This window comes from Lonchura striata, chromosome 9, assembly GCF_046129695.1.
Source record: "Lonchura striata isolate bLonStr1 chromosome 9, bLonStr1.mat, whole genome shotgun sequence".
Classification (NCBI taxonomy): Eukaryota; Metazoa; Chordata; class Aves; order Passeriformes; family Estrildidae; genus Lonchura; species Lonchura striata.
The window spans coordinates 15,561,652-15,586,063 of record NC_134611.1 but is presented as its reverse complement, the minus strand read 5'-3'; the positions used below and the strand labels follow the sequence as shown (position 1 = coordinate 15,586,063).

Sequence of the window (24,412 nt, the reverse complement as noted above, 5' to 3'; positions counted from 1 at the left end):
CTATTAAGGAGATACTTTTGTGAATTTGGTTAAAAATTATTTTTGAGTTGTTTGTTGAGGTTTTTTCCTTACCTTTTCTTTCTCTGCACATGCTTTTCTGAGCAACTGCAGTCTTAATCTGTGCAGAAGAGTGGGCTCTGAAAATGCCCTTTACTACTGGTACAAACATGACCAAAAGTCCTACTAATAAATGTGGTCCCACAGTGACACTACTGTGAGTTCTTCATGATCACAGAGCACTGACCTTCAGGACAGGAGTATCAAAGGCAGCTTTAAAATTCATGGACAAAAATTTCAGGAAACAGCTACATTGATAAATTTAGGGGTGTAGGCTGCCCATTCATAGCACCCTAACTTAAAATAACAGGTACAGTCTGTATCTGAACCTGTATTCTGATAGCAGTGATTAAGCTAAAGGCTGAGCTTTCATACCTCATCTTTTTTGTATTTTTGAATGGAGTCAGCATTTTGCAGTGCATTGGCATTGGGTAAGAAATCTGGTGTTTTCCCTATATATTGCTTCATAGTTGTGCAGGATTAGATTTTATGTGGGTGAGCATCAAATGTTCATGGGATAAAATGGCAAGCATCTTTACTTTCCCACTTACGATGTAGCCGTTAACTTAAATTTGATCTTAGTCCTCATAGAACAAAATGGCCCATTGTCGGAACCATAACTAAATAAGAAAACTATGAAACAAATCACTTTAATATTCTGTCCTGAAAAACTGCTTCATATGAGGATTGAAACATTCTAAAAGTTTGAGTATGAAAAGGGAAACAACAAACACTTTATCCTTTCTTTATAATACAGTCTGATTCAATTCTTGCCTTCTCTTCAAAGGACTGTGTTATTGCTGTTGCCTGACTGCTGCTTGGCTGCAGCACAGTTACCCTCTCCCACTGTTAGAAGATGATTCTGTGTAGTAGGAGATGGTACTTAACTGTCCTAGACAGAGCTGTAGCCTGGGGCTTTGCGTGCATGTCAGAGCAGTTCTTAGTGGCATCTGGTTCTTTTGGAAATAAAAAAAAAAAAAGCATTGTTTCTGAGCAAACAGATTTTGGTTATTTTGTAAACCACTATGAAACAAAAGTATTTTCCTCTCCTCTGGTCTCGTGTGGAAGTTTATAGAAGAGTAAAAAGACTTGTATCATTCCCCAAAGTCTTCTTGTGCATCCAAATGAAACATTTGTGATGAGTTCCGTATTGTAAAGTGGGTACAGCTTTTTTTTTCTCCTCTGCTGTTGTCAGAGTTACAAATACACATCTGTATGGAAGAGAGGACTGAAACTGATTAAGCTGAAATCATCAAATTATTAATTTTGTAAGAAAGAAAGGTGTTGTGAATTTCTGTAAATGCTTAAGGTCTCTTCTCTGCAACATTCATATGGAAGATCTAGAGGCACTTTGGCACTGATCTCTTGTTTAGTTTCCTCACCTAAAAACATTCTGTAGTGCCTCTATAGCATGACTTCTGTTCCAGATCAAATGCAATAATCATGTTACTCCAGTATGTGAGTTCTTCCCTAGGAAAAACTAGGAAAAGGATGCATTCTAGACAAGATCAATTTCGTGTTTCAATACAAGCCTTAATTGGCATGTTTAATTAATTCTTGTCTATTATCAGGTTGGGGTTTGACCTGATAAACTTTTCTAGTGTGGCTGGACTTCATGTAGTAGTTTTGTGCTGGGGCAGTGGATTATAAAGCAGCCAGGTAATGAGCACAAACTGGTGGAACACCCTGGAGCCAGGACAGAGGCAGTGGAGGTGCTTGTTCTGCTGCAGCTGGGCTGTGTCACGAGTGGTTGCTGCTGCCTGATGAGCCTTCATTCCTGCAGGCAGAGCCCTTTGCACTGTGTGCCTGCCTCTGCCAGGGGTTTGATTCAAAAGTCCTGCAGAAATCTTCCAAATCTCAGTGTGTGGCCTCGTTACCACCTGACAATCTGTTCAGACTCTGGAGTTAATGGATGGCATGCTCTGGCAAGGTACTGTTGACATGTACTTTGAATTTGAAACTCATAAACACTACTTCATGAAACAGTTTTCTGTGACATCTCTGTTAAGTTCCTGCTGAATTTATTACAAGCAAGATAGGTATTGTTGTCTTGCATGTGTTGTGCTGTGTTTTTATAGAAGTGTGGAAACTTAGCAGTGTAGTGCTATTAGTGGGCTGTGGTAGTGCTATTATTGGTGTATTAGTGAGTTGTGTAGTGCTGTTATTTTGTGAGAAAATGCTGTCTGTCACTAGCATCATGAGGTAGGAACACAACTGACTGACCTCTGACTATTTTGGTAGATGAAACTAAACCCCACTAGGTGGTGCAAGTAAATAAACCACCTTGCAAAATACTTCGCTCCAGATGAATAAACTTGGGGAAAGGGTGTCTTTCACCAAATTAAATATATTATTTGATTGTTTACTTGGGATTTTTTCATTTGTGATTTTGTACAATAGTTATTAAAATTTAATATTTAATGCTGTCTTAGCCTGGTCTTTTTCACATAACAGCCTTCCTATGAGCTCATTGAGGCATTTCCAGCCTTGGCATCTACTTAGAGTATTCCCTCTCAGGATATCTCTTGTTGCAGTTTATCCTATGCAGTTTATTCTATGTTTTCCTTTTGGTTTGCTTTCCTTTATAGCTCTACTGTGTACATACAGTCAAAACTGTTTGTTCAAAGAAAATATTTCAAACAGTAAATTACAGTAAGGTACTGTCAATTTACAGTGGAGAGAATAAGGTTTCAGTAGAAAATAATTTTGACATATCATGTATGTGGCTAGTCTGTAAGGGTTAATATGTATGTCAAAGAGATCAGTAGTTCTAATATGTTTTATTTAAAAATAAACAAATAAACAGAAAACCACAAGACGAAACTCCAGACTTTCACTGTACTTTTTCATTGTACTCCTGAGGTGACTATAATATAACCTTAGCAGTTCATGTTGTGTTTGTTGTTATGCTGTTATTGTCTTAAATTGAGCCTATATAACCTTTAAATATCCTCCACTCTCCACTGAAAACACCTCTTGTGCAATGGTGGTTTTACTGAAGATGCAGTGGCCCATACAGTAAAGCCAGGTGAATCCATTTGTTGTATGTACTCCACTGTTGTAAGGCAGTCTTAGAAAGTCATGACCAGATTAAGTTTGGGCCTGAGTAAGTACTGAATGTATAAGTCTAAAAGTTTTAAGTCCTGTTTTCAAAAATAACTATAGAACACTCTGGTTAGTATACAGTGGTATACTATGGTGGACAGGAGACAAGTCCTTTTTGGTTCTAATACTGTGAAATAAGTGAGGACAGAAAGGCAGACCATAAAATACTGATATGAAGAAAAAGATGACTGCTTTAAGGGATCAAACATTAATAGATTCTTTGTTCAACATCAGCAGATTCAGTAACTTGCAGTACCTTGGCCTCATAGAATAGAATTTCTAAGTGTTTGTATTTGAAGTGGAGGTTTCATCTGCCATTAATAAAAACAAACAAACCAGAATGCAGACAAAAGTTGTGTACAAGTCACCTATAAATAAAAGAAAATCATGGTCCTAGTAATGATAAAAAGACTGATAAAGAGCTTAAGAGCTACATACATTCTATGCAGCTTCCTATGAAGCAAAGCCCTTCTAAAGTGGTTAGCAATATATTGTTACATAGGTACATGCATTGACAGGAGAATAAAGCATTTATTGCTGGCTGACTGGAGTGCTACTCAATTCTGTCTGCTGTGGCCACTCTTAGGACCCTTCGAGTTGGCTACAGTGCAGAACAGCACTGGTGAAAAACAGATGATTAAATTTTGTGTTCTGCAGTTCTCCATGTATCTTGGTTGTCTGCATTATGGAAATGTGTTACTGATCATGTTGTAGCAAAAAAGATCAAAAGCAACATCTCGTATTCAGGAGAGACATGATTGCACAGTAAACCATTTCTCAAAAGCCCAGAACTGTAATTTTTATGATTAATTTTGTGAGCACCTAGGGTATAGCATGTTTCAAGAAAATCTGGGTCTATTACTGGTACCAGTGTATGCTCCTTTATACTCTTGCAGATAGAAGTGCACTTGGTGCCTTCCCTTGTAACACCTATCCATAGGAGGAGGCAGGAGGATCAGCAGCCTGGCTGTAAAGGATCTGGAGGTGGGCACCAGTGCCACCTCCATCAATAAGACAAGCTGCCATGAGGATGAGTCTGATCAGCAGGTTGAGCAATGCCTTATCCCTTATCTCTGATGCTGCTGAAGCTCTGCCTGAAACTGTGTCTGGCATTTGGCCTTCCCCTTCAATAAAGATTTTGAGAGAGGTTGCCAAGGTGGTTAGGGCTAAGGGCACACATCCTGTGAGAGGGCTGGTTGAGAGATTTCAGCTTGCTTGCCCTTAAAAGGCAGAAATGTAATAGCAGGCTGCAGCTGTTTGGAATGCAGTCACAGAGGTGGTTAAGGTAAACTCTTCTTGTGGTAGCAAGAGGCACTGGCTGTAGGTTGTGGCTTGGGAGGTTCAGGTTGTGCATGGGAGAAATGTTTGCAAAGAAGGGTGAGTTAGCACAGAGAGGTTGTGGAGGTTGTGAAGATGCAGGTGGGCAAAGCCGTGGCTACCCTGACCTCATGTTGGGAGACTGAACTGGATGGTCTCTGGAAGTACCTTTGAAATAAGACTTCTGTAATTCTATGTGGTTACCTCCCTTGGTGGACTGGAGTAAAGGGTCAAAAAATCAAAACAGGAAGTGTGAAATGAAGGGGGTAAGGTAAAAGGTCTGAGGATGATTTTGGGCAGAGAACAGGCAGAGAACACTGCTACTTTGATAGATTTGTGTACTGAACTAAGCATTCTCATGAGAAATTATAGCTGGATAATACATTATGTGACTTATGAACAGAAAAAATAGAAATATATACTGTAGGTGTAGAAATATTGGGACTTAAAACGTGTATTATGGGGTATTTTGAAGGTACTTGTTGAAAAGTGTAACAATACCAACCAATACAGATACATTGTTTAGTTTGAATAGGTGCAGGAAGGAGCAGTAGTATTAAATGCAAAATCAACTTGGCTATAAAGACTAATTGTGGCCACTAAATAATGGAACTGCTATCCTGGCACATTCCCAGGATAATTCTTTGATTTAAAAACATCTTCCTACTGATTTTGCTGTCTTGCAGTGCACTGGCAGGTGGTGTTGAATTGGTCTACATAAAGATTAGGCACTGTGGATAAACTTTCAGTTGTGAAAAATGAGCAAGTATGCTTTATCCAGCTGAAAGTATAATTCCAACATGTACTGCTAGCAGTATTTAAACTGGATGTGTGATGTGGTGGCATGGGAGGATTTAGACTTTGTTCTTTGAGATTTGCGTGAAATTCAGTTATAGGCTTCGAGACACAGAGCAATAATTAATAACCTGTATGGTTTTTAACCACTCTTGGAAACATTTCCCCTGCAATTAGGAGGGAATGGATTCAAGGGGCAGATTTGCAGCCTTGGTTCTTAAGGCAAACACATACACGCTTCAAACTGGATCAAACGTTTGCTCAGTGAGCTGGGCAGTGTTCTCTTTTGACTGGTTTGAACCAGCTCCTCTGATATTGCTGGACTTGTCCTTATAAACATGTCCCAAGTTTGGGAAATTTGACACTTGTACTCTTTTATTTTTCCCCCACAAAACCTGCCTGTTGTGAGAATGAATTAGCATTAAGTCATGAGCACCTACTTTTAGCTGTGGACTCAAATGGTGATTTTCAGTGATAGAAGAGAGACTTAGTGAGTCTTTTTATCTCCAAATTTTGATTAGCATTTTGTGCTTCAGCAGCATCATCGTGTGGAAGTTTTAAATTAATTCAAAAGAGATTTTCTAATTTACCTAAAATGTGGAATAGTTGAGATAACAAAATGAAGCCCCATAGGTCATGTGGTTTCCAGTAGCAGGAAAGTCAGTTCTGCTTACTTAAGCTAATATTCTTTTTAATTCCTTCCCTCTGTCTTGCCTCAGAATAAAAATAGGAGCAGGCAGAACAGAGAATCCCTTCAGCAACATTTCTTGACAAAAGTCATTGGCTGGAAAAGAGGAGAAAGACAATGATGGTCAGCCTGTGTTAAAACACAACATAGATTTCTATTACCTCTTTTTAGGATCTTAGGATGGCTAAGAATATGTGGTTTGACAAAGGTTAATCACCTGAAATTCTTCACATAAGAAATTGTGTGGATCACAGAAAGACAGAGGAAACATTTGTTGCAGTCAATTTTTATTCAGTTTATGAACTCGGTGTGTCTGGCAGACTCTGGGAACCCCAGCAGACCTTTTTATGATCAGGTCCAAGAGAAAGTACTCTGCATTCACAGACTTCAGATATTTTTTAAACTCCAGGAATAAGTTTGTGTGACTAGTTTGGGTCAAAATCTTTCACATTTATTTGAAAAGAAATGAGCAGATTACAGAAAGTATTTTGCATTTCTGAACTGTAAGATATTTTGCTGCTTTATTCCACAGAAATCTCTCTCTGTAAAGGCCAGCAAGCTGAAGTGGTTAATTTTACTTCACAATGCAAGTCAGTAGCATCCTTCTTCAAAAAACTGTAAAACTGATTTTGCCTAACACTGATTTGGTTTTTCATCACATCAAAGATATTTTTGCTGTCAATTTATTTTTTTTTTCATTTATCTCCATATTCTGTTGTTCATTTTTGTGCAATCTTCCTTTGAAGCTGTCTTTGACAGTCTGCCGTCTGCAAGCATTACTGAGTGGAAGTCACAGCATTTGTGGAAGAGAGTCTTGGCTGTACCTGTGAAATGCCTGTCCATTTCCACCACAGCTCCCTCCTCTCCTCAACTGTGGATGTGCAGCAGTGTTTTTCCTATCCAGAGGTGTTCAGACTACACAGTGTTGGTGCTGTGAGACTGCCCTGTGAGGTCCCCCAAGGTCAGCCTCCAGCTGCCCAGCAGTCAAAGCCCAGGATAGGGTAGTGAAGGAAGTTGTTTGCATTTTAGGTCTTTAGAGGGAGACATCCACACTCACCTGAGCAAAGGTTGCAGCAACAAAATGTACACTGAGATTTGACCCTTTAACTAAAAAAACTGTGCCAGGAAGGAGATGTTGTGAGGAAGTTTCCTAGAATGATGATGCTCTCAAGTATTTGCTTCTCTTCTTTGTGACTATCTGTGTGGTAAACATTCATGTAGATAAATCTGGCATTCTCTTATAAAGATGAAAAAAGCATTGATGAGCACACTCTTGCGAGAAGAGCAGAATTAAGCATGATCTCACCTTTTCAAGCACTGGTATTATCCATGTATCTTAGTGCTTCTGTTGTTTAAACATACCCAATTCTTAAATATATATGAAGTTAGGATTTAACAGATAGATCAAGCACCTGGCATCAATCCAAGGTCTAATTCTTAATCTTCTGTACTATGGATATGGTAGATAAATTTCTCAATGGCCAATTTTAAAAACTATTCACTCAAACCCGACATAGCCCATTTCAGCCTCTCTTTAATAGGAAAGCTAATAACTTTTTCTGATGTGCTGCATAAAGCTCTGGTATTTTGTTTTCTTTTTATTGCCAGATGCAAGTGTGTTCATGTATTTACAGTCAATAAAGCTATCAGTGCTATACACAGGTTTAGATTAATAATTTCAGCCTTTCAGTCTTGGGTATCAGGTTTAGTCACTGCAGTCACTCAGGCTTGTGCTGACTGTCCAAGTTGTTGCAATGTTTCTGCTTAGAGCTACTTCTACCAGTGGGACAGCCCATTCCAGCATTTTCATTCACATTATTCAGAAGTCATGGCTCAAACAAGTCAGGCAGCACTTGAGAAGTACAAATTGTTTGTGTCTACAGAAAAGAAAGATGATGATTCCCAAACCCCTTCTTCTCCTCATTAATTTTTCTCTCTGATAGCCCCTGGTCACACTCTGACTTCCAGTTTGCATAGCTTCCAAGAGAGTTGCTTCCTTATTGGGACATACCATCAAAGAACAAGAGTTTCAAAAGAGATGCGGGATTGCCTGTCCATGAGTCATAGGTGTGAAATTCTGTGTCCTTTCTGAGCCATCAAATCTAGAGAACATACAAGAAGGAAGAAATACTCGCTTTAGTCCTGCTGCCTGTTATAATTAGTGAATGTTTATATTAACTCTGAGAGCCAGGTTTTATGTTACCTAGACTTTTCTGTCTCTTAAATGTCTTAACAGCCCATTTCTGCCATGAGCAAACCAGTTTGTGATCATGTTGTACTTTCCCCCCCGCTCTGTATTTTTGTAATACTTGCAGAATATAAAATACATCTCTGCCCTAAAGCCACTGCAGCTATTCTGTGTAGAAGACCATGGGCTGGGTTAGCACTTGTGGGTGAGTGTGCCACCTGCTCATGCTTGGAATTTATTTTTCTTTAGCACATGTTGACTGTCTCCTTTCAGAGCGAGCATGCAAATATAAATAACAAATAAGATATTTCATGAAATATCTTGACACTTTTTACTGGATTTAGATTCACTTTCCACAGTTTCTGTTTCATGCTCACTTTCCTTCATCTAAGAGCAGTCGCAGTGGCAGTATAAAAATAGCTTTTAAATTGAATTTTTGAAGATCCTCCTCTTCTGCTATCTCTTACTGCTTCCTGCTTCTCTTCTGATTTTACAATTCTTTCTACACTTCTCCCTGAAAATCAAGATATCCTTATGCTTTGCATTACCAGCTGTCAGGCATGATGTCGTATATGCTGATATGCCACTGTGTTAGCTTGCTTTGCCACTGTTGGCAGCACTCTGCTGTCATGCTCAATTGAGACAGAAAGGACTGTTTCTTACTGGAAAATTAATTCATGAAAATTTCTGTAATATAATTGTTTTGAAAGAAATCAAACATACAAAGAAAGCTGTATTACAACAAATTAGTCCGTAATTTTATAAAGGTTTAAGTGTCAAATATGAATGAACTAAACACAGTGAGGCCAGCTAATTTTGTGAAATTACAGCCTTAAATTGTCACATGTGATTTGAGCACAAATTCCATCAGTTGAGATGGTTTTTGTATTTGGATTTTTTTCTTGACATAACTAGTTCTGAGCCAAAGGGAATGCCTCCCCAGGCATCTGGAAATTATCTCTGGAAGGAGTAACCAATTTGCTTGTATCCCTCTGTGAAAGGGAAAGACAAGGTCAGAAGAATTGTATTGGAGATGATCTTTATCCTGACGTGTTCTCCTCCTCCAGCCTGCAAAAGAGGAGAAAGTAGAACATCCTCTTCTGCACTAACCTGTTTCTCCCCCTAGGCCTTTCTATCCCTTATGCTTTCATGAAGAGAACTGCCTTTTTCAGGTCATTCTGCCAGTCTAGGATGCTGGTGGGCTGCTGTTCCTAGGGATAAAATGAAGGAGCAGTTTTGCAGCAGGTTTCTTTCTCCTGGGTGCAGACTGCCCTGATGGGCTTTCTTTGATCCGTGGCAGAAGTGACCAAGGTGACTTCCTCAGAGACAGGGTGAGGCTGCAGCTGTGCTTGTGAGCTGACTCCTGTCCTGCAGTCACATCAGTGTCACCCTCAGTGTGGCCCCTGTTAGCAGGTGGCTCACCCCAGCTGGAGAATGGCTGTGAGTGCTGCAAGGCTCAGCACCTGCCTGGGGCAGCCAGCTGGGGATGCAGCCCTGCTTTGGGGGAGAGAATTCAGCCATTTGTGAGCTGTGCCATGGGGTTTGATCTTACTGGCCCTGTGCTGTTCTGTTCTTACAGAAATGACTGGTTAAAACACACCCTTTGTTTCCACTTGCAGGGGATTTTATGCTTATCTGCAGGAGAGAAGAATCAAAAGTCTTTTTTAGACTTGACAGTTAGTACATCACTAAACACATACACAAAAAGTTCATGGCATTACAGCAAAAAATGTGCGAAAACAGTTCTGAACTTCTCTTCCAAAACACCTGTGTGTGTAAACATTTTAGAGTGTGGGTATATAAATGTAGATGTTTATTTAAACAGATTAGAATGTCCACCTACCTAATCTATATCTTATAATTAATTTACATATAAAATGTAGTGTTGTTCAAGTGACCTGGTCTTTTTTCAGAAAGTAGATTAGAAAAAAAAATAAAATGTCTTTGTTGATGTTGAAAGGCTTCTATCAGCGTAATTTCAATTTAAATCTAATTACTTCAAAATGCATGTTTATACTACTCTCCCCTTCCTCTTTTTTTTTTTTTCAGTTAAGCCTTCCTAAGGCTTAAAATTATCTTGATAACTTTTCTTTATCTTTTTTAATCCTTTGTAATTTGAAGGAAAGGTTTTTTCTTGCAGTTGACAAGGACTGTGTTTGACAATGCAAGGGAATGCTGATTCTGGCTAGACAGAAAAACTGCCAAATGTATAAGGTCCTTGAAACAACAGACAGACAATCTCTTTTTTTTTTAAATTTCTGCTAAAATTCATTTATGGCAATTTTAGCTGTTAGTTTCAGCTTCAGTTGTTTAATTTTGGGACTTGAGATACTTTTTTTTAAATTATTCCCCCAGATTTGCAATGTCTCTGTAAAAACTGTAGAAATAAGCATTCAGTATATTGATGAATATTGTGTTGTGTGTACAGTTGTCTAATATCTAAAACTATGGCTAAAAAATGGGCTTAGGTAGCTGGTATCCATAAATCAAGGTGTTGTGTCATCTAACAGGCTCTCAGCAGAACAGAAGTGATCTCCAATTCACAGACTGTGTTGTGTTTGCCAGTCAGGACCAATGACAGAAAGCAGGGAGGAAGTGAGTGGGAAGATTCTTTCTGCACTCTATGGTGGAGTTGCTGAGCCCCCTCTAAGCTCTGATGGTTGCACTGGACTACAATAGCAGTGTATTTCTTGTTAAAAGTATGAATTCATCCTTGTCATAGAAATCCAAAAACTCTAAAAACCATATCAGTAAGTGAACTCTATCTGTAGACCAGCTTCAGCAGTTCAGAGCCTGCTTATTTAATTTCTGTTAAGCACATTAAATGGTTCTAGGCAGGCTGTCACTATGATATTTGAAATATTGCTGTGTTTCTTTTGTTCTGTGCTTTTAGATTTCTTATACAGTAAGGTTTTCATACTCTATTCATTACAAATTTCTGGATATTCAGACTCTTATTTGAGCTTAAAGTCTTTCAAACCACAGCACAAGTTCAATACTGGAAAAGGGAAGAGATGTGCACTTTGTCCTCTCCTTTTCCACAGCTTGTTGACCTCCAGTGCAGACACTAAGCCTGGAGATTCTGACTCTTACCTGGGAGCTGGTCTGCAGGTCAATTAACCCAGCAGGTGTGCATCCTTTTTGATTAGAATAGGTATAAGGTTTGAGCCTGAAAAATAATGTCTTGGCCACAGTTTTTGCCTGAAAATAATTCTACATCAGCTTTAGAGAAGGGCCTTGTTTTTGTCAGGTTCTTTTATTTTCCCGTCACTTCTTGTTATAGTGCTCGAATTCCTATATTCAGAACTCTTCAGAAAAATAGAGGAATAGCTGATGAAAAACTTGAGTGATACTTTGAAAATGTAGCACATACTGTGCAGTTCCAGTAGATGAAAGCAGCATGGTTGAAGGATTTAAAACATGCTTTCATATTAATCTACTATCACGTAAATATTCTAAGACACTGCTTATGGATTCCAAGTTTTCAGCTGCAGCCACAGTTTATTCAAAGTTTAAAGGGTCTATATGATGTATATTCTTTATGAAGTGTTCACTCTGGATTTTTTTACACTAGATTTTTGGCTTTTTGGTAACCAGGACTACACACTGCTGTGCTGGCAAATGCATGAATATTTGTGGTGTTGAACTTCTGCCACATCGAAACATGGCTGTGCACTTGCAGCAAAAATGAGAAATGTGAATAATCCCTCCTGCCTTTAGAGATGGTCATATTTGAATTATGTTGGCAGGATTGAGTGAAGAAGCTTGTATTGTTAACAGTGCTGAATCTGCTCTGTAAATGCATAAGACTTTCCTTCCACGGCGATTTCAATCCAGCTTTCACCAGTCCTTGTTCACCTAAAACAAAATTTAAAGGTTTTCTTAGGTTTGTGCTGCTAAATTTGTGCTTTATGTCAGGGGAAAAGCGCACAATGTTATGAACAATTCTGTTCACTATAAATTTGTTCTTTCACTCAACTTTATAAGAAATACATTCCATTATTGTCATAAAATACACTTTTTCTTCATCCTTAAGCAAAGCAGTATCCTGAAACACTTAATTTAATTCATTGAATTTGGTAAACATTGTACTAACTTTGACTAACATGATCTTACTTTCTTCCTAGGTTTCCAGAGGAGGAGTTGGCAACAGAGCCACTAAAATATGCTGAACAACTTCCTGTAGCTCAGATTATACACCAGGTAAGTCTTTTTATTTTAAAAATTCCTTTGAAAATAAAGAACATCTGTAGTACTTAAACTGCTTTTCTAGGTCACACAGAATTCATGTCCTTGTGCTGAAAGTATGTATGAGCAAGATACTCTTCTTCAGATGACAACTATTAAATTATAAACGTCTCATTCTGAATATGGCAACAAAAAGATGCTTACTGTACGACATGGTTAACACTTCAGAGCTACTTGTTAAAATTGTTGTGTGTCTGCTGATAGAAAAGAAAAAAAATCCATTAATTTCTTTGAATTTGCATCTTGACCTAAATCATATTCCCCTTCCTGAAAAAGCAGCCAAAGTATGGAGTCATTATTGTGGAATAATTGTCATGATGAGTTGAGCAGGGAAAACAATCTTTCCTCCTAATACAATTCTGAATTAGCACCATTTTTATTTCTAACTATAGCAGTGTCATCATACTTTCTGCTTTGTACAGGGCTTTTTTTGTTTGATTTATGTTTTGCACAATTAAAAAAAAAAGTTTCTATTTTTCCTAGATTGTGCCTTCTAACTTTGCCTTTATTTAAATGCAATACTCTGCTATTGATTTAAGTAAATAAATGAGGGATGATGTGGATGTAGAAGCTGGACTTAAAGTTTTTATTGTAACATGTCTCCCCCAATTCACGGCAAGGAGGAAGAGCTCTTTTCTGTGCAGAAGATTTTATATTCCCTTCTTGCTCTTTCCTCAGAGTTCAAGGCCTGGTTTTCAATCCTTCCTGCTGGGTAGATCAGGTACCCAGTCTGCATTCAGGTGTCTCTTCGTTCTTTGCTGTCAGCCACAGAGGACTCTGCCTGTTCTGTGGAAAAGTTTATGGCCAAATAGAGTGCACATCAATAGATCTGAGTCCTACTTCAGGGATAAGTAACTACAGTTTTCTTAAGTCAGGACTAAACAAGTCACATTACTGCATTACTGTGTTCCTAATGGTATCTTGGTCATATGGAATCTTCCAGGTAATCAAGTATGCTCTGAAAAATTGACCTGAAATCTGGGGATGATAATGACAGTTCATGTTGGGAGACAAAATGGTGCAGTCCATTCACTGCCTTGAGATAAGGAAAACTTCCAGACTGAAAACTAGGACATGGTACTGGTCAGAGTAGCACTAAGCAAGATAGGCAATGTTAGATAAAGCTGTGGTTTCAGACTCAGCGTTTTTAAACACTTCAAGATCAACAGGAGCAAATAAAAGTCCACTAGGACCCTTAATAGAATTTTGTAAACAACTTCATGTGTATTAATTATTACCGTAGATCTTCCCAAATACCTTTGTCAATAAGTGTTCTAAAGCATTGAGTCTCATGCTGCAGGCAGTGCTCGTTTTACCTTAAAGGAAACATAAGCTTTATTTTAAAACCTTAAAGTGTACAAGCCTTTCCTGCAAGTTGTAAACACAAGGGATTTAAAAACTTTTGGCTGAAATCTGCACCTTCGGGAAGAATTTCTGATGTGTTCAGAACATGGAAGATTGGAAATCAGAACCAGTTTGTATGTCAGGAACTCCCTGGTGTTGTCAGAGCTTCAAATGACCCAACAGCCTGCAAATGTCACATTTAAAATTCTGTCTTCATGCCCGACTCTCAGCATAAATGAATTAAACAGCAGAGCAGGCAGCCAGTCAATATGTTCTTAACAGTGAGAGTGAGCAATGAAACAGTTTGGGGGTTGTTTGGAATTAGTAAATAGAAAGTGCATGGAATGGCTCACCTAGAGGAAAATCTCAAATAGGAAACAGAATTAACCTTTAAAATAGTCAAGCAGACCAAATGTCATAGCAATATTTTTACAGCATTAGGTGGATAATAACCACGGAGTGTTCATTTGGCCACTGTGTGTTACACTGCAATAGAATATTGTGCTGTGGAAAGGCAGAAAGCTGGGTTTATGTGCTCTTATCTGTTTGCTGAACTTGCCAGTAGTAGAGAACTGGGGTCTCCACATGGCAGCAGAACAGACCCAACAGAACTGCAAATGTCTTGGATGCAGAGAAGGCAATAAAAGGACCATTGTTTAGCAGGGAGTTTGGCACCATGCCCTGGCTGAGCCTGCCACCAGCTGAGCATCACTGCACCAGCATTGTGCTGAATTAGCTCTGCAGAGAACCCCTTGTACCCTTCTGAGAGACCTGGCACAACTGGGACAAGATGTGCAGGGGCCTTGTTTTATGAAAAAGGATTTTTTTTTTCTCTCTAAGAAAAAAGAAGGGAATTATAAGAAACTAAAAAGTGACAAGAGTAAAAACAGTGAATAGTATTTGAGATGTTATGATGCTGTATCCAAATGGATACATACATACTCTAGACATACATAACAGCATCAGTGCTGTGTACTTACAGCATAAATATACATTAAAATTTCACAGTGGTGGACAGGCATCCTAAATTAATATAATATATAAAGTACATTTTAATTACACTTTTAGCTGACATAGCCACTAGTACTATCCAACTTTAAAATTGGATAAATTTATTCTCCTGAACACTACTAAAATACTCCTTGTGCTTTTAACTGAAATAAAAAGCCTCTAGTGCTTAGTAAAGGAATGCAGTCATTAATATAAACTTGTAAAAGTTGAACTTTCAGAGTAATGCCCACATGAGACAGCCTTTTTAATGAGATTCTCTCTGTACAGCCATGCATACAATGCTGCTATTTACAGTAAGTTTATTCTACTTAGAATAAGGCAAAAAAAAAAAAAAAAACAAACCAAAACCCAAACCAGAAAGAGAAGAAAAAGGAGCGATTACTTTAATTCTTCACTTGTCTTTAGTCAGAGCAGGTCTGGTGGAAGAGCAGGGCAAACTGCATTTGAGAAGATTGTTTCCATTTATCATAAATGGTATTCATTGCTGGCCTTGTCATTCAGCAAGTCATTTTAATAAAAGTACCTTACTTCAGTGCCAGTGCTTGTGCTTGGAATATCATTGTGTGTTAACATATTTGGCCTAATCGGGATTTAGGATATTGAAAAGACTTAAATTGTAATAGGTGTCTTACTGATGGAAGAATGTTTTATTGATGGAAGGCACATTTCAGCAGATAAACACCAGATCTCCTGATGGTGTTATAATTGAAAACAAAATGAAACAGCAAATTCAGACCAGGATCAACTTGCATACTTATTTTAGTCCATTTTAAACCATTAAGCAGATAAATGAACATGCTGTTAAACCAGGATGGTATTTCAGGAAAGTGACTTGCAGCCTGTAGTGGAAATTGCACAATTTACTTGAAATCTGACACGGTTTATAGTTGAAGATTTACTTAAAAATAAGGAGCTCCTTAGGTATTTTTTCATGGGGGGAATGTTACATGTAATATCCAATTAAATTAGATTGAGTTTCATTTTGGAGATAAAAGTTGGTTTGGTTTGTAGGAGTTTTTCCCAGTGCTTTTCTGTTGCCTCTCCATGAGAAGGCTTGGTGGAAAATGGCTTTGGGAATGTCAGGAGCTGGCTGGGAGCTGTGTGGCCCCTGCAGGAGCTGGCTCAGCTCGGGGGGTGCTGAGCACGGGGGCTTGGCTCGCTCCAGCCCAGGGAGCTGCTCTCAGGGTGCTGCATTCACCATGGGGGAATTACACAGGAAATCCATGAGAGATGATGGCTCTGATCTCCAGAGTTAAAAATGCACGGACTGATGGCCATTGAAGGATCCTGCAGGGTTGCAGTTCTGCAGTAATTCTTGCAGGAAGGCTTTTGTTTCCATCATTTCTGTGCTTCTGTAACAAGTTTGCAGCCATGACCCACCCCACCCTTCCGCCAGATAAAATCCTTTTGCTTTGAAGATCAATTTTTTGTTCATTCTCAGGGCCTCATTCTCATGTTGTAGAGGGCTGTTAGTTTATTGCATTTGTTGATGTTATTCTGGTTTCATGCTGATTTAATTGACAGAGGTTTTCTTTAGCAGCGTTTGCCAGAAATTGTTGAAACAGTATTAAGAAAATAGAGCACACTGTGTTGTATAGATTTCTTTGGAAGTATCTTTTTATTATCTATAACACAACAATTTTAGCTCTCAGACTTAAAATATTTTCACAAACATTAAAGTGGTTTTATGTGGCTTACAATCTGTGTGAAACATTCAATATGAAAAGTAACCCATCATACGGTGATACAGTCTTGAAAACATAACTTTAAAATTCAGGGATCACAGCAGCACCTTGCCCATTGCCTTGTAGCTGCCCTATGTAGTTTATACAGTTCAGTATAAACCCTCACTCCCAGTCTGCTTCTGTCCTGATGGTGAAGTCTTTGTTCCTATAAATGTTTCATAAAGCCATCAGTATTCAGAACTTTGGTTAAATATGCAAGGTGTTTAATAGCACAACAGTAACCCAGATTTTTATTTTTATTTTTGATGCAGACAGTAGGTTTTGTTTATGAATATTAATTTGTTGGAAAATTTAAAGTACATTTTTAAGTGATACTTGCATTTTACTATGTCTTTACAGGCCAAGAGTTTCAAAAACAACTTGTAATATTTAGATGTCTCAGGTTTGATGTTCAAAGTTTTAGTCACAGCTATTTATGCATTCTTTGAAAATCCATTCATGTAGCTGTGTTTAAAAATAATTTTGAAGCATAGCTTGCATTTTAGAACTCTGGTCATGGTATTCAGCTGGATAATGTCAGAGATAGAATACAGCCTTTCACCAAAAGGTCCAGGTTCTGCTGCACCTGCTCGCACAGACACAGGTCTGCTCAGGCGGGGATGCTTTTCTTCGTCAAAAATGGCAGGATGATTGAAAATTTGTCAGGATGACTGAAAATTGAATTTTTCATACCAAATATTAAAAAGTACACTGACTTCAGAGTCTAGTTTTATTTTATTTTAAAATGCATCACTTGGCTTCCCACCAAAAAGCCTTGTGACATGTCAGCCTGCCCTAGGACACCTGCCTGGTCAGGGTCTGTCACTGCAGTGCTGAAGACAAGCGTTGTCCCCTTACCATGGCCACTTCTTGTGGCATTTTGGAGTGTCTGGAGAACAGCAGCCTGTCCTGCCAGTGCTCTCATCTGTCAGGTTCAGAGTGCAGGTGAGAAAAGCTGTTTCTGATGCATATCATGAAAATATGTTGACAAAAAAGCTCTTCCTTATCAACTCATCTGAAGTGGTTTTTGTATCAACTCATCTGAAGTGGTTTTTGGGGCTCAGGTATTCTGTGCAGAGCTAAACCCAGATGTGCTGTACCCCTTCTGCTGAACCAGCCTTTCTTCATCTGGGGCACTTGGCATGTACTGAAGTTAGAAATCATGTGTCTGCTATGTTTAAGTTTGTTCCATTTCTTTTCTGTATTATACATATGTTTGTGAATTGTTTAACCTAGAGGTGATCTGACTACATTTTATAACTATAATGGAAGTGGTCTCAAGTGGAATCATGACTGGATGTCATCCAGCACGTAAGAACTTGCTTTCTCCCTAAATTGTAAACAGTATATAGACTTAATTTCTCTTACTGCTGTCTAAGTTTAGAGATTATTTAAATCTTTTGAGCTTTTTTTAAGTTGAATGCTACCTTGTAGAAAACTTGGTGCTCAAAAGGACCAAAAGAAAAAGAACTATTGCTGCACACTTTTGCCAACCAAACCAAACATGTCATAGAGCAGCAGAGGCATTTCTGCCAATGCCTTGTGCTACTTGGTGCATATAGGTGCTTTGAAGTTCACTCCTTAAGATTATTTCTAAGTTTGATTCAAAAAGTTGAGTATCAGAATCTTGCGATGTGTATGAGTCGTGTAATGTATTAAGAATGGCACTGTCACCTGCTTCTCTGACTCACTGCAAGAAATCACCAAACACAATCTTGACATGGTTATAGATGGTACAGATCTTTTACTGGCAAACCATTAAACCAGAGATTTTCAGGCTTTTATTCATCCAGTGAAGTGCAGAGATAGGAATGGCACTCAAATGTAATCCAGTAGTCAACACAAACAGTAAGGTTGTCTGCTTTTCTTTTTCAGAAATTACATAGCTCATTAGCCACATGAAACTTCATAATATTCCTGAAATACAGCATATCTGAGTGCAGCATAAAGTATTTTTGTAAAATAGTATGTGTCAAACCATGACAAATAGAGACAATGTAATTTTTAAAATTTGCTGTTGTTTTTCTCATCAGTTTTTTTCAATCACAGAATACCATGATTAGTTAGCATAAATTACTGATCATGTGTTTTTACTGACAAGGCACTGCTGCTTCCGTTTTGTTATGTTTTTCATCTGGCCATGATCTTTCCTCTTGGAAGCAGAGATGTAGTAAAAGAGTCTCTTCTCTTCCATCTTCCCATTAAAGGACTCTTGTGGGTAATCACTCTCTGCCTATCCAGGACCATTATTTTTCTGTTTCTCAACCACAGGGGAAGTTTTGCTGGTTTATCTCTTTGTTGTTGAAATATTACATGGAATCTCTTCTTAGTCTTCAAGACAGAATAAAGATAAGTATCTTAGAGTTATTTTTCTTTCAAATGCTGCCCCCCAGATCTTAAAAATTCAGCAGCAGTTATGGGGACCTTCGTTTCTGTAGCTCTGGAGTGCCAGAGTATTCATGCATGGGGAGCACTTCCTTTGCCTGTACACAGCCCTGCTCAGGAGAGCCAGAAAAGAACCATGGGTGCTTTTTGTTGCTGACCAAGCATTACAGGGGAACTGAATATAGTATTAGATTTTTCCAATTTTAGCTGAATACAATGGATTGATAACTAAATGCATTGGAAAGTATCTTGCATGAAGAACCTGAACAGTCAGCTGTGTGGTTCTTGTTTTTCTAGTTTCATACTAGGAATACCACGTTGAACATTTTCTGTAGGCCAAGAAGGGGAAATTTTACCTGTTTCAGCATCCCAGAGACATTTGAGATTGTGTTTGGTAGCTTCTTCTTGCCAGAACTGTTGCATGCATTCTCCATCTATTCTTTCCTGTTTATGCATTAAAACATGCAGCTTTACATCCTTCCTTGCATTTTTAAAAAATGAAACCAAAGTGTATTTTAAAGAATGACCTGGTTTTCCTCTTACACACTATTAAGAACAGTTGATTGAGCACTTACCAGTATGTTCTGTTTGATGTGCATTATGAGCTCTGGGCATCAGTAGAATCCAGTCTCTGCTGTCACACCTTGGAATGTGACTTTATCCCCTCTTCACAGAAATGCCTCCCAGCAAGGTGACACTAACCCCCAGCCTGTGCTCTCCCTCAAAACCAGTCTCCTCCTCAGGGAGATGCAGTAGCAACTGATGCAATGTTTTCAAAATGACTGTTTCAGGCTTTTAGGCTATCCAGATCCTGCAGTTTGGACAAAGAAGTTTTAACTCTGAACTGTCAGTTTTCAGAGGTCATGTTTCTTTCCTCTTTCCCAGCCTGTGAAACCCTGACATGTACAGATTGGCATTTTATCTCCATTCTTCTTTGGCACAGGATGGGAGATCAGTTTGACAGACAGCTTGGAGCAATTTAAGGGGCTGCCCCTCAAGTGGCCACACTTCACTCTCACCAGTCCTGGTAGAGTCTTGTGCTCATTAAGCACAGCAATGGTCCAAAGTACTGCTTGAAAAAAAAGGACATTTTTCATCCTGTCTGGGTATGTGACTACAGAATTTCTAAAGCCATAAGTAGTATAAGCTAAAACTGATAAAGTGTACTTTTATTCCTGAAAGTTTTTGTTTACATTTCTCATGAGCAGATGAGAGTAAAAATAACTGTTACTGTGGAAAGTTAAAGTGGAAATAAATTTGAGGCTTTTGTGCGTATCGTGGGAGTGCTCAGTTTGCCCTTGAGAATACTGCTAATATGAGGCTTTATATGTGACTGTAGCCTCATCCATTTTGTGGATTATGAGACATCAGTTTCATACCCACCAGCATATAGAATTGTCAGATGTACTATTAAAAAATACATTAAAAGATACCCTGGCTCTATAGTAGCTATAATAGTTGGAGGTGCTGCACTGGATTTGCAGCTTCTTTAAGAGGTAATTCCTGTAACTGTTTCTTTTTAATAAGCACTATTTAAGATGTAAAATGAAGGAAGATGTTCAGTAAATGACTGTAACATGACAGGCTTTGTAGAGTGCTGTAGATCTCTGGGGTTTACTCATCAGAACTTCAAATAACTGGATTTCAAGGGTCGGTAGTAACGGTATGGCCATGGAGTCAAAAATTATTATATTCCTTATATTCAAGAAATTGATTTCCTTCTTTTCAGCTGAAGCGGCCATGTGTTTGAAGATCCTGTGTGCACAAACCTTTCAATATGCACTATTGATGTTTCTGTGTCTTTGTTTTGGCATGGGACTGATTGTGCCATGATCCCCTTTTGTTGTTCTACACGACCTGCTCACAGCTGTGATTTCAAGGGATGGTTACTGGTTCTGTTGTGCTTTATCTGTGCTCAGAGCTTTACAGAAACAGACAGTTCAAAAATGCTTACAGCTTGAAGTAAACTACACATAGCAGGTTGGCAAAAAGCAAACCAAGGTTAACAGTGAGAGATTCTGATTTGCAGACTAGGGCTGTAAAGGACCATTATGTTAATCTCTTTTGACTTTCTGCACAAAGCACATAGATACTTTATTTATATTCTCCCTTTTTTGTGGCTGTATTGACATCAGGAAGGATAAGTAGAAAAAGGGTTTGAGCAGAGGCAGAGAGAGGTTTATTCAAAACATTGTAATTATGGGGGAGTAAAACCAAGGAGGACAATTAGGGCATGTAAGAACATATTTGTGATTACAGCAAATATTCACAATACTGCAGCTGGTACTGAAGAACCCACATGTACAGGCCCTATGGGTCTCAGTTATTGGCATCATGTGAACTGTTGCACGCTGCTATAGGTAAATCATCAATAGCTGTCTCATTCTGTTTGAGGCAGGTGATATTAGAACTGCTGCTGTCACTCCAAATGTAAGGAGGCTATTTTTAAGTGAGTTCTGTGCTTTGAGACTCTTTGCTCTCCTTTGTGGTCATAATAAGCCTGGCTAATGTCAGCTTTTTTCCTAAAATTATCTTTTAAGCCATTTTCACTTTCAAGATTTTAGTTCTCTCTTAAGCATATAATTCACTTTTTTCATAATTCCTTGGTTCCATGATATTTTTATATGATATACTGGTTTGCATTCATTCACATTTGTTATTTATAAGTCAAAATTCTTAGATATTCTGAGTATTTTTGGATTTGTCTGCACTGGGTTCCATTTACTTGCTGTTCCTTCAAATATTGGAAAAGTGAATGCTATTTAGGGCAGTGAGGTGAGTTGTCTCCAGTGGGGATAACTGAATAGGTTTTTCAGTACATAATGGTATGCAAATAATATACCTCCGCCTCTTATGGGAATAGACTAAAGATCTGCACAAGCTGTCTGTGACCTTAATAGGTTTGTAGGCATCAGAATAGACCCCTGACTTTTGCTGAAGCAAAGTATGTGATGTACAAATACCTCAGGTGTGTTTCAGGGCTAAGCAGTGCTGTGGAACTTCGTGTGTGTGGCAGTGTATCCCAGCAATACAATGCAGCTGATGCACAAGCAGTAACACAAGCAGTAGGTTTTAATAGCAGTGACCAATAATAAAATAGATGTTGCTTAAAACATGCTAATTCATTATGTTGCAAGAGTGTCTTCATGTACATTACAAGGTGAGGCTGCAAAGAGGTAAGCTGCTCCATTTGCCTGTTTTTACGTTTATGATGCTTTATATGTAAAAGTACCTTTTAAAATTTTTTCTTCTTTTTAGTTTATTTTATTACAGGTTCTAGAGCAATTCAGGAAACAGATGCTGCATTTAAAAAAGCTTTGATTTAGTGAGGCTTTCTGTGCAAGAGAATGCATCCTTCCTAAAACTTCATTTTACTTAAATTAACTTGTATTTCCACTGAGGATGGCTTATATTAAGCACAAAGGGAGGCTTAGCAGTTTAGACTTCCATCAAATAAACTGCATAACTAAAAAGAGAAGATGCCAAGCCTCACATACTTGTACTTGAAAGAATTGTGTTCTCTCTCGTGGGAACTCGAGATTAGAGAAATTATAAAGGCTTTGCATAAAAACAGGGAGTTAGAATTAATTTTTGCTTAAGCGGGGAAGTGTCAAAAGCCTATTATGGTAATTTTTCAATTTTGTCTTAACTGTTCACACATTTTAAAATAGTTGTACAACTGAGTGGAGGCATAATTGATGTGTTGTGGTTTCTTTTTCCTTTCCTTGGGCCATCATAAAACACAGTTTAGGTGCACTTAGGCATGGAAGAAGTAGGTGTGCTAATTAAGTAGATGAAAATTTTCATATCATAGTGAGAAAATTTACCTAATGGATTGGAATAGTACTCTAAGAATGGTTCCCCTATTCTTAATTACATCCAAGTACATGATATCAATATTACATGAAGACAATTAAGCCACAGAAACCTTAGTGGGAAGGCATAATTCCTAGCAGTAGAATTGCAGGGTTGTAGAGACTATAATGTTTATTACTATTATTGTTATTATTGTGAACAGTAGCAGTATAAGTCTACATTTAAAATAAATTACTTTATTCATTGTCTTTTAATGTATAGTAAAAGCTGAAGATATCGTGGAATGAAGAACTACTGCTACATTTATTTTTTTAATCTTTCTTAAATTAAAAAAATATAAATCTTGTGTGTATCAGAACAACCAATAAATTGCTATGGTATAGTAATTCAAAATTTATGGTTGACCTAGAATAAATTTTAGGACTTCCCTAGGTAACAGAAAACTGATTTATCAAATCCTTTTCATGGTAAATTAAATCTCTTTTTCTTTTGTTAAATACAGTATTAACAGCAGGAATATTGCTCCAGAGTTACTTCCATTTTGGTGATCAGCTTTGCTATTCCATAGGAGGAGGCTTTGGTCGACCAGGCTTTGCATTTGGAATGAGATTTACTGGCAAATGTAAAGTAAGCATTGCTCCATAGTGGTCATTGGTTAGTAGGACATTGGTTTTTATATGCAGAGAAAGGGCCCCTTTCCAAGCTTGCAGCTGATTTTTCTGCAGAAGCCTCTTTGGGCTATGAAAATGCTGCTTTTGGCATCTCCAAATTACACCCAACTTGTTTGGCCAGATTTTTTTCTGGGTTTGTGTGCAATAGAAACTAGTGAAAGGACAGAGATTTGCTGTATTGCAGGAGTGAGGCACATTCTGCTTCAGCACTTTCCTGGTGCTGCTAAATGCTTCTGTCAAAACAAAACTTCCAGTGTCCTTCACATGAACCTTCGAGGGGTCTGGTTGTTCCTTGGCCCTTCTCTCCCCAGAGCTGTGGTTGGGAATTGCCTGACTAAAAGCCCAGTGTTGGTCACGCAGTTTTGGTGAGATGAGGCTGGAGCCACTGTGGCTGCTAACTGGGATCTCTGCTTTCTGGTGGGTTGTATTTGTGTCCCTGGAATAATAATGGCAGGAATAACAGCCGAGTGTGAGCAGGGATGTGTGTTGGGTAGAGGAAAGGAGAGGATGCTGTAAGATCTTTAGGCAAAGGGGAATATATTTAGTCTTTATTCTTTATATATGTATGTAGTCTTTATTCTTATTGTATTGCTTGATGTTGCAATAATGTAGTATTGGTGTTTGTATGAGCACATATGTAATTTGAGTGTAAGACTCAATTTTTGACCCAGTTTGTGTTACCTCTCAGTAAATATATGCTGGATTGGGACCTTCCTGTATCAAACACATTACTGAAGTATTTTATAGCACATTCTCCAAGATGCAAGATTTAATTCCATTTTCTGGTGTCTGTTCAGTGTTGTGTAACATTTTCATTTCTCACATAACCTTGTACAGTTCTTATTAACCATTACTTTTTTATTGTTTACACATGAAAGCTTCCCTGAAAGACAGTGTTTATTTAAATGGTATTCCAGTGAGTAGTAAAATTAGCAGTAGGAGTTTTGTTTGATTTTTTTTCTTCTATCCACTGTATTTCTTCTGATTTTATGTAGCATAAAAAGTAGGTGTTACCAACAAGCTCAACACATTGATAAGAAAAAATATAAATGTTATCCATCTT

The 24,412-nt window shown here is 38.2% G+C and overlaps 1 protein-coding gene across 1 annotated transcript in view; it reads left to right on the top strand.

Annotated features, from left to right (window-relative positions):
* PIGK (phosphatidylinositol glycan anchor biosynthesis class K) overlaps positions 1-24,412 on the top strand; it is a 61,973-nt gene that overhangs the window by 26,974 nt on the left and 10,587 nt on the right. Inside the window, exon 10 of the mRNA XM_077785396.1 lies at positions 12,278-12,353. Within this exon, the coding sequence (XP_077641522.1) occupies positions 12,278-12,353 (76 nt within the window). The remainder of the gene's footprint in view (positions 1-12,277; positions 12,354-24,412) is intronic.